Below are 11,416 nucleotides of genomic sequence, written 5' to 3'. Positions count from 1 at the left end.
CACATAATAAAAATCAATAATATAGAATGAATTAATATACTTTTATCAACTTTTATTATAAAATATTATTCCAAAGTTTTTTTAATTATTGCCCATTACTTGAATAAAATAATTATAATATATATATATATATATATATGCAATTTAACCAAGTTTTATAATAAATATACTATAATATATGTATAACATTTTCTACAAAAAGAATTATAAAAAGCATTACAACATTATCTGTGCACAAATAACTTACTAATTATGCAGGAATAACTTACTAATTACGTAAAAGTCGTGGAAATGATGGGTACAATTCTCTTTTCCCTGGTGTGGATTGCCACTAGTGGCACCTTACTAAATCTTGCCATGTCAGATGAGACCTACTACCTCTGGACCCACTTTCTGACTTGGCAAGCCGGGGGTGGTGCACGTAAAAGATTTTTGGAATTTACAGCTTTCGTCAACTTTATTATATGAGTCTGCAAAGTCTTTTGTGATTAATTGCAGTTGAGAACCAGAATTCAGACAGTTTGTGGTCTAGAATCCAGGTGTGTCTTCTACTCTGTCTATAATCATTCTAACATGCTCAAGTACAATTCTTTGATCTACATTGTACTCACTTTCTAAGATTTTCAATGATCTTTTTGGTCTGTTTGGTAGGTAGGGAAAAATATGGTTGATATAGTAAAGAAAGAAACAAGCCTCTTGGTTGTCTGATCTTTCACTTCACTTCACTTGTGTGTGTTTATTGATTTGTCTTTTGTAGATCAGAACCATGATGATCTATGAGATTCCACATTTTCTTTGCAACCCTTCTACTCTTGTAGATCAAAACCAATAAACCCTCAAAATAATTTCCAATTTTTGCATGTTTGGTATATCATGTTTGTATGTCTTATTCTTATATATGATTTTCTTATTGCTGTACATCCTAAATCATCATTTCGATTCTTTCTTTTATTACTAATAAAATTTAGCAAATTTTTAAAATAATTTAGAATTTTGAAAGTTTTGAACAAGATGAAACAAGAGTAATGTAGGTATACAAGTTTTTTTTTTTTTTTTAAACAACTGTTGTTATTTCTTGCTGTGGTTAGAACAACTTCATTTTTATTATATCCAATACTGACACCATTTTTATTAACAAGTCATGCCAAGCTTTGTGAAAAGAGTTTTGTGCCTAGACTTATATTAACAATAGCCTTTGGGTAAGCTTAGTCAGATTTTTATTTTGAGTTGCGAATTCCATCTTTTACATTCTGAGTCGTGGTCCTCATTTTCTCAGCAACCTGAGACAGGTTTCATCTCGAGAGGACAAGCAATATGTCTTGGCTTATTCTTAAAATCTTCCCATGCATCCTTTGTTTCATGAAATCTTTCCTTAGAAAACTATTTCTGGGGTCTCGTTCTAGTAGTAGCCCTTCTGCTGGGAACAATGATTTAGTATACGAACCACCTCCGGAGTCACATCCAAGTGCTTCTTCATCTTATCCAATCGAAGTTGTAGTAGATTCAGTGACTGTCAAACCACCACATGTTCAGAGTCCATCCCAAAGGACTGACCAAGTTTCTCAGAATTCAAAAGAATCAGGTCCATTGCTACCTATAGTCTCTTCTAAACAACCCACATTGTCTTGTACACCACCTCGATATCCATCTTCCTCAAACATACCTGAATCTTCATTGATAAGCAGCTCAGTGAAAGTCAAGCCACAACATGTTCAGAGTTCTTCCCAAAGCATAACTAATGAAGTTTCTCACAGTTCTAAAGTTTCAAGTCCAGTCCCACTTACAATTTCTTCTAGACGACTTCAATCTCCATCTAAACCATCTCCATCTTCCTCAAACATACCCCAATCTTCATTGACAAGCAGCTCAGTGACAGTCAAGCCACAACATGTTCAGAGTTCTTCCCAAAGCATAACTAATGAAGTTTCTCACAGTTCTAAAGTTTCAAGTCCAGTCCCACCTACAATTTCTTCTACACCACTTCAATCTCCATCTAAACCATCTACATCATCCTATAACCTTTTGCTTTACCATCTATCTCAATTGCCACCTACATTTTCCTCTATACAACCTGCAGATTCCTCAAACCTATCCCAATCTTCATCAAAACCACCTCCCTTGTCTTCTAGTCCATCTCCATCATCCCTTAAAACTCCAGTTGATTCTTCCAAATCATATGCATATTTCCCCAAGACCACTGAACCCCCATCAGCATCTTCTTCTCCAACTTCCTATAAACCACCTCAATCTTCACCTTCAGTGGTCCCATATTCATTCAAGCCAACTCCTTCTTCCTCTGGGCCACCTCTGTATTCCACTAAGCAACCACCAGTTTTTAAGCCAATTCTGCATACAGCTCCCAATAATGTAACAAATGAAGGAAGCAAGACGACTTATGTGTGTGAAAAGGGTGCACCCATATATGCTATTCCTGAGGATATCAAAGGTCACATCGAGAGAGACATTGCACCTCAAGTTCTGAAGCAGTCTTTATCTCCTTCAACTTATAAGGCTTATTTTGCTGCTCTGTTATATGCTGAGGATTACTACTTGGAGGTAAGTTAACTACTCTGTCAACAAAATTTTACTTGGTATATTATACCAATTTGTGTACTATCTAGTCTATCTTGTTTGAAATCTAGTTTTTGGTGAATTGCTTAGTAAATTTTTACTAATTTATGATTATCTTGTTATCGAGTGGCATACAGGCAAAATTATATAGGCACGTTTGGTTTGTCCTATTGGTGAGAGTATTTGTAGAGACAAACAACATGTTTGGAAGTTTGGAGGAGGGGGGAGGAGTGGGTATGGGGAAAGAAAAGAGGGGAGGATATGGTAGGGGAACCCTTCCTTTTGTTTGGATGTTTTAAAACTTAAAATGGGAAGCAAAGGAAATGATAAGACATCACATTAATTAAAAAGTGTACCCTATTTTGTTCAATTTAATTAAGAAATAGATATAATTTGATCATTCTTTTTCTTAAAATAAGTGGAAACCCCTTCCCCCTCCCCTTAAAGAAAATTGAAACAAGGTTCAAAACACCCCCAATTCCTTCCACTCCATCCAAAAACATTGGATATTTCAAAATGAAAATATGCTAAGCTGGTACAAAGGCATGGGCTGAGACCTGATCCTGTTTAGTATTTAGCACTACACTGCAGTATAAAAATAACTAGAGATAAAGTGGGTTGCGTTTGGGTCAGGTTTAACTGATGTAGTTATGAACTATCTGATAAAATTCCGTGATCCTATTTTACTAAATTAATTTCAAACAATATTGATAAACATTTATATACGTCAGTAATATAGAAAAAATTGAAAGAAATATATTTGAAAAATAATACCGGGATGCAAATCAGTGGGGTAGAGGAGCTGAATTCTAAACATATCTCATTTGATCTCTATAATTTGTGTGCATATTGCCTTCAATTCAAAACAATTTTTGTTACCTATGTAAATTTTAACTGTTTAACCTATCCCAAAAAAAAAAAAAGTTATACATTTTATTTTTATATTGGACATTCAAGTTTGTATTGCAAATGAGTTCCTTTGCCTTGTTTGCTGTGGTTTAATGCCTCCTAAACTTTCAACACACACTCATTAATAGAAAAGATGTCATGAAAAGCCAATTGAGAACTCTCTCTTACTAGAGACAAGGAGAAATGATGCAAGCATATTCATTATAAAAAGAAATGATGCAAGCACCATTTGAAATTAGATTGAATTGAACTTTGAAGTGGACATCTCAACTATGCTAGGATAGCTGACCTGAGTCAATAACAGTATAATGTGTTTCTGGTTTATAATGTAAATGGTAGTCTCACTCTGGTCATCCTCTTCTTTAATTGGGTTTTAGTTGAGCTGTGGGCGTTTCCCACATGCAGTGCTCTCCATGGTGTGTGTGAGAGTGAAGGGATCATACTCCTGTCAGTAAAAGAAAATCAAAAATTTTGCCTGAAGCATATATGAAGTTTATGCAGTAACTCAATATATTGTGTGACTTTGTTGCCAAAACTGATTTAGTTGTGCATAGCAACAATTATACAGCATTCTGCTTCTTGGTTGGCAAAACTTTATATTCTGGTAATCAATGGAGAAATATGCCATTAAATGCTGTAAGAAATTTCTTTTTACTATTTTCAAATAGGTCTCTGCATTTTCAGATAGGAATGGAAATTAATTTAAATTGGTTGTGTTGATCATACATACGCTTAGGATTTCATTTCAAATCTTTCATAATTTTTGCTTGGAAGAAGGCCTATACTTGAAATTGATTCAATTAGATAAGTCCTGGCGTACCCAATTGCAGGTGTATCAAATAATTACTTTCTTATTTTTCTCCCTCAACAATAATATTTGAACTGAGAGCATCATAAACAAATAAATATAAATTCTTTTTTGTTGATAATTCAATGGAGATTTGAACCCTAGATGTCTACATTGGAAATATTAGGAGTACCAACTAGTTGAGCTACAAGGCTCTTGGCATAAACAAATAAATAATAAAAAAATATTCATCTATTTTGATATAAAATGGATAGTAGTGGGTTCCAAGAATTAATAAGAATCTTTCTACTTTATTTCTAAAATCCCGTATAAATGAGTGAGAGTACCAATGTAAATGAACCAAGTCATTTTGTTAAAACCTTTCATAGGAACAAAGCAACTATTCTAAAGTTTCTTAAATTTATCTTTCTTTTGGATTCCATTTCAGCACCTCTTTTGCATTGTTATTTGCAAATATCCATCGTACATTTTGAATTATAAATATATTTTGGCTTCTTTGACGATCTCAAGTGGTATGTATAGTAACCTGCTATGATTGATGGAATACTCTTTGCTTTTGCACTCTGGCTTGTAATAACTTTGGGTTTTTATTGGAAGTAGAAATGGAGTGACTTCCAATTGGAGAAAGTGACATTGAAGTCGGAGGATGCAGTACTTTTAAAATCAAAAAAGTCAAAATATTCTAATGGAAGTTGTGAGGAGGATGAAAAAAACTTTGTAGAATTTGAGGTTGATTCTATTCCTGTGAAGCGGCCTTTCCTTTTATCAAGGGACGTGGTCCGTGCACGACCTTCGGATAAAGAGGTTGAGCCATTTCAGGTAAGCTTACTCTTCAATTAACACATACTTGATCAAATCATATAATTTTGCTTGAGATGGTCTTGAGTTTATGTTTTGATAACTTGTTTTTCTTTTGAGTTTAAACTGGTCAAGTATTATGGTATTTTGATACATCATTATTTGAATCTTTCTTTACTAACCTGAAGCGAAGGTTTGCATCACATTATTGAATTGAATTTTTATGAATTCTTCTCTGTGCACAACTTTTTTGTTATGAATCCTGCTCTATGCACCTGACTTTAACTGTCATATAGCTGGCCAATCCTCAACCTAGTGACACAGTTTGCTAATCTGACCATTTGATTAGTTTGGTCTTGCATAACTGATGAGCGAGCAGCCAAACCTCCCCACAAATTATCCTATAGTAATCTGGCATATCAGGAAAATCTACTTGACCCGTACTGTATCCTCATTGTATCCCCAGTTCACTTGAGAAATCCAGAGGAGGTTACAGGTTATTGAGCTTTTCTACTCTGCAGCAAGGATATTTGGTTATGTCGATGCAAAAATGTGCTCCTTGAAGAGCCAAAATTTATAACAAGGATATGTCCTCAAGTGATATTGAATGGATAAGAAAATTATTGAGTAGTTTATTAATATTAGTTAAAATTATTGTGATTTGAGAGTGAGTTAGAGAAGAGAGAGAGAAAGGAAAAGCAGAAACACTAAGGAATTAACGTGGTTCAACCTAACAACCTATTTCTACAAGCGAAAACCCTTGTGGGTGGCTACATCTTTACTATCGAGATCCATATCATACAATGAGCGCATTGAGAGACTAGACCGACGCTAACCATAGACTAATCTTAAGTGTAGTGCAATAGTACAAATTGTAAAGGTATATTCAACCTGGACAAACATCTTTAATATACCCCTCAAACTCAAGGTGAAATCATGAATACAACTTGATTTATGATGTAGAATGGACCAGGCACAATGTGGAATGGAACAAAGGTTGAAGGAATGCATGAGACAGTTACTTCAAGAGGATGGCTGCTCTAATGACCAAAGGATGCCTACTTTGGTTGGAGGATGGATACATTGGTGGCCTTATGGGACATCGATAGAGAAACGGTGACCTCGGAGAAAAAGAAGGAATGAGAAAACCAAACTTAAGTTGGCTCTAATACCATATTAAAATTTTTATTGTGAATTGAGAGTGAGTGAGAGAAGAGAGAGGGAAAGGGAAAGTGGAAGCACTCAGAAATCAACGTGGTTTGGCCTGAAAACCTACGTCTACAATGGAAAACTCTTGAACAGCTACACCTTTACTATTGGGATCTATACTCCATTAAGAGTGTATGTGTAGAGAGAGAGACTAAACATGGACAGATTCTGTAACTAATATATATCAAATGCAGTGACATGTTTACACAGATCTATGCTATCCTATCAGCCATACAGTTATCCACTTTTGACAGGTGAAGATCAAAGTCCATACCTAATGATCACAAAAAACAAATTTTGATTTTTTATAAAAAATGTTTCATCAGAGGTCTCTCTAAGAGAATTAATTGCAGGACTTTATGCTATATTTAGTTAATTTTTTAGAGATGAAGGAGTCAATTCCAAAACGCCCAACATCTCAGGGTGATTTTTCATACAAAGGAAAAAAGGCAGAAAAAAAAAAAAAAGAGACCTCATAATTAGCATTATGCAAAATTGAATGCCCATTTTACTAATTGTAATTGAATTTACATATCCAGAGTGCTTATGAACATCTTTTTTTCATCTTATGATCATATCTACAACACTAACAGTATAAATGGTAAGCAGGGCTTTGTCCATCGTGTGGTGAAAAGCAGGCGTGTATTAGTTGAATTTGGAGATGATTTTCATTCACAGCATCATCCAAATCGCAAATATGACATCAGCTTCTCATTCAACAGAGTTTGTCTAAAAAGGGCTCATCAAGCAATTGAAGCTGCATTAGGTCCTTCATCAAACAACTTCCTTTTTCCTGAATGCGTCCCTCGGAAGAATATTCTTAACCCACCAGCTCTGCTTGATACCTATGATGAACTTAATACAGATGAATTCAATGCAGTGCGTCGGATCCTAAGCTTGCAGGGCTCACCACCTTATCTTCTTGGGGGGCCGCTTATTGGCACTGATTGGCAAAGGTATTTACCTGAAGAAAAAGCTTCAACAAGAACAGGAGTGGTTGTTTGTAAGGCAGTAATTGAAATATATAAAACCTCTAAAGAGAACAGGATTCTTATATGTGCACCTACAAACCGCACATGTGATATGCTAATGAGAAGTTTGAGGGTCAGGGAGGTGATTCAAGAGTCAGATATGTTTCGAGCCAATGCTGCATTTCGAGAGATAGATGGGGTACCCATTGACATTCTGCGCTCATGTCCTGTAAAAGATGAATGTTTTGCATGTCCTCCACTCCATAAACTTCAGAAATTCAGGATAATTCTGTCAACTTTTGTGAGTAGCTTTCGACTGCACAATCAAGGTATAGCTGCCGGACATTTTAGTCATATTTTTCTAGTAGATGCCTCATCAACCACAGAGCCGGAAGCAACAATAGCTTTGGCCAATTTTGCTGATGAGAATACATCTGTTATTGTTACTGGTAAACCTGGAAACCGTTCACGTTGGGTCCGCTCTGACATGGCAAGGAAATATGGCTTGAGGAAGTCATATTTTGAAAGACTTTGTGAAGTCGGGCCATATCAAATCCTCAATCCAATGTTCATCACAGAGCTGGTTGGCTTTGAGCAATGGTCAAAGGACATCTATGAATACTAAATAGCTCTGAGTCATTCTATTGAATTTCATGTTTTCAACTGTTCTTTCGTGTACAGCAATATGCACTTGTATGAATGTGGCCACCTTAGTATCTACCTCTGTGTGTGTGTGTGTTTTTTCCTGCTTTGTCATCTGAGTTTTGTGTGTGTGTGTGTGTTTGCAAAGACCTTCTATGTAAAAATTTAATTTTATTTCCTTCTCTCTTTCTATCTATTGTAATAGTTCTTTGCAGTTTGTGATTTGTAAATGACATGTTTAGTTTTATCTCTTGATACCAGGGACTGATACTTTCCTTACCATCTATACTTCATTCATGCTCTCATAGTATTGGTTTTGTTTTAGTTCATTATGTTAATCATGATGCAAAAGCAATACCTCTAATGAATTTCAGGTGATATTATGTTTGATTATCGAATTTCGTTTAGATTCCAGGTAATGCCGTGTATGAAATTGTTTTTATACCACACCAAAAAAAAAAAAAAGGAGTTGAATGAAATCTCAGTCCCTTTATATACCATGTGATGTGGCCACAAAGGCCCATTTAAATACCTAATTAGCCCAACTTGGAGATCAAATAGAGATGGCCCAATTATTATTTTATTTTTTTGAGAAACGGGATGGCCCAAATTTTGAGGAAAAGAAACTCTATGCAGCTCCCAAATCAGGACTGCAGCCTATCTATTGGCACATGAATAGCCGAATAGCCCTTAATATGCATTGGTTAAAACATACATATTTCTACACTCAGAAGTCCCATTGTAGAAAAACCTATTGCTACCCAAACACTATATGATTCAGCCTTCACATCTCTCCCTTTTTTTCCCCTTTATCAATATCAACTATCAAGAGTTTCTTCTACTAAGTTGGACAGGTGTATAATAAAAGTGATGTCAGTCGTAGTACTATGTGAAAACAATGTTTCATTAATCACAATTTTCAGTCTTTAAAATTGTGAAAAAATTTGTAAAATTGGTTCTAATTATACCATTGTAGATGAACAAAATTGACATAGAAAAATAAAGGTAATTTTTTTATTAAATAATTTGTTAATTCATTTCTAAAAAAAATCAATTTCTATATAATTGACTAGTGGCATTTATTGCCCCATATAACATAAGAAGGGAGGCGGTTTCCTACCAATCATCCATGTCTTAAAGATAAAGATTTAGATTGTTACTACTCTTCACATGGTGTAATTGTCAAATCACACTTAGCAAAGTTACCAAACTAGTAACACTCAGCATAATTTTCCGCTTACATGTTATAAATTCTAAGATTACAAGTGACTTTATGCCAATTATTATTATAGATATTATTGTTTTATTTCACCACCACAATCTTAGTCTCAATATTATTATCGAGCCATTGATATTGCATCTAAAGTGGTGTTGATTGATATTTATTTTTATGGTATAAACACATCTAATATCAAAGTTGAGCAATCTTGTGGATCCTAATACTAGCTAGAGCATAGAACCTAATTGATTCATTTGTTAATTTGATAGGTTGACAAACCAATTACGTGGTGTAAATTGCATGTAGCAAGTGGAGTTCTAGTTCAATGTTTTAGCATACTAGACTAAATACGTAAGTGACACGTGACTTTTTTTTCAATACATGTTTTGTCCATATCACATCCACAAACCAAATCTATATGTAAATAACCAAATCTATACGTAAGTAACCGAGGAATTCCTCTTATATATGATTTTTTCCCCCCTCATTGGAGAGGAGTTCAATATTTTGCCAATTAAAATTATAATAAATAAGAGCAGAGACATAAATGTGGATGGCGATGGGAGATAAAGGGGAACAAAAACATATACTCCAACCTATCCTTTCATGTTGACAGGGTTGCAGAAGACAGCATTGCAATGAAACTGTTGTAGCTTAATTAGATGTTGAAAAAGGTTGGCGAAATTAATTGGGTTAACTTGGTTTGATTGGACTTGTTGGTAGACCTTATTAATTCTCTAGCTTCCCTATTTAAAATCTCATTCATTGTTCCAACAGCTACCAACAGTTCCTCCAAGCTATCATTTCATGTTGGTTTCTTGGATTCCCTACCCAGCAAAACATGCTCAAAAAACGACACCACTTTGTTCAACCAACCATATTGTCAAGATTTGGTCATGTGGTTGTTCACTTGGCAATTGACATGCATATTTTGGTCCCAATAATTGGCATTTTTATCACAATTATAAATAAGATTATAACTTTTTACCACAATTTTGATATGTCAGACTTTGAATAATTGTCTATCATTTACACATTGATCCATAATTTTTTCTTCACCATTCACACTCTGGCACGTCACAATTATAACAAAGAAATTATGTAATAGTTTGTGTTACTAGATTTTGTTCAAAAAAATTTTTTTTTTTTTAAATTACAGTATACCCATTGGGCATGATTGGTGTGAGTTTCTAGTAAGTCAACAAGACTCACCATGTTATATCAAGCCCATCACATGGAGTGTGGGGAACCATGACCATATTTCTGGAAAGGCCCAGCCGAATTGTGCATTAATTCAACAAATGGACCATTAAAAGAGACCATTCAAACGTAGATCTTGTTTTTCTTTCTCAAATTTGTTCTTTTTTGCTTCTTTTCAAGATAAAATTCTGCAGAAATTGTTGACTAAAACACTATTATGGTCTGTCCGTAGTTAGGCATGTACGGTTGGACTACTATTAAAATTGTTTCTCTCAATCACTTTACTTCTGATGGTTATGTTCAACTCATGGCTTGGACCAAATATAAAAATATGCACTCTCTCTGACTCACAAATTTTTTGGTTGGTAAAGCTTTAGACTAAAGATTTGATATGCAGGTTTCTCATTCACTTGCATTCGTTGTTGTTGATTGAGATATATAGCGTACGTGCACCAATCATCTTTACTAGTCGGACTTAAAATTAATCAAATTCTACAAAAACAAAAATAGTACACAAAATATTTGCTGGAAGATGAGCATATAATTGCTGTGACTTTTCAAGTTTTACGTACTTAGCTCGAAGTTTCTTTTATTTCACGATGATACCAATATCAAGCCCATGTAGCTTTCATTATTTTTATCAAATCTTATAGCAAATGAATTAATGTAGTTTTACATTATCAATTTACCATTCTTAGAAGATGATGACGACTTTGAAAGTTTCAGTCATCAGGCAGCTTCCACACAACATACACCTTGAATTTATATCATTTGATTGAAATTTTTTATCAACTTTTCTACAGGTGCAGTGCGAGGATTTTCAACATGAATGTACTATCAATTTTTACGGATTCCAATAGATACTGTTTAAGTGCTAATTACGTTTGAATTTGAAGTCCTTCATGACTTTATCTGGACACATTTTCTAAACTGAACGTGACCATAACAAAGGCAGGTTGTATAAAAATAATTACCAAGATGAACTTTTCAATTAGAACATTCTAATGATAATTTATCCATATTGTTAATCAATCGTTTTAATGCATCTTTGTTACAGACAACCTTAATCCTTATTAAAGAGTGCTCTTT

The 11,416-nt window shown here is 34.4% G+C and overlaps 1 protein-coding gene across 1 annotated transcript; it reads left to right on the top strand.

Moving 5' to 3' along the window:
- The first annotated feature begins 476 nt into the window (after positions 1-476).
- Positions 477-8,163, top strand: LOC142615572 (putative RNA helicase SDE3). The gene is made up of 4 exons (XM_075788310.1): positions 477-539; positions 1,277-2,556; positions 4,889-5,107; positions 6,905-8,163. The coding sequence occupies exons 2-4, from the start codon at positions 1,315-1,317 to the stop codon at positions 7,889-7,891; spliced, it is 2,448 nt and encodes an 815-aa protein (XP_075644425.1). The 5' UTR covers positions 477-539; positions 1,277-1,314; the 3' UTR covers positions 7,892-8,163.
- Positions 8,164-11,416: the final 3,253 nt, after the last annotated feature.

The sequence above is a fragment of the Castanea sativa genome, chromosome 11 (assembly GCF_040712315.1).
Source record: "Castanea sativa cultivar Marrone di Chiusa Pesio chromosome 11, ASM4071231v1".
Classification (NCBI taxonomy): Eukaryota; Viridiplantae; Streptophyta; class Magnoliopsida; order Fagales; family Fagaceae; genus Castanea; species Castanea sativa.
This window is presented reverse-complemented; position numbering and strand designations above follow the sequence as displayed.

What these genes read in the sequence shown, in the direction of transcription:
- LOC142615572 (XM_075788310.1), top strand. Translation starts at nt 1,315, where the DNA reads ATGTCTTGGCTTATTCTTAAAATCTTCCCATGCATCCTTTGTTTCATG. An exon ending in CTGAGGATTACTACTTGGAG is followed by an intron (nt 2,557 to 4,888) that starts GTAAGTTAACTA and finishes TATTGGAAGTAG; the next exon opens with AAATGGAGTGACTTCCAATT. An exon ending in AAGAGGTTGAGCCATTTCAG is followed by an intron (nt 5,108 to 6,904) that starts GTAAGCTTACTC and finishes AATGGTAAGCAG; the next exon opens with GGCTTTGTCCATCGTGTGGT.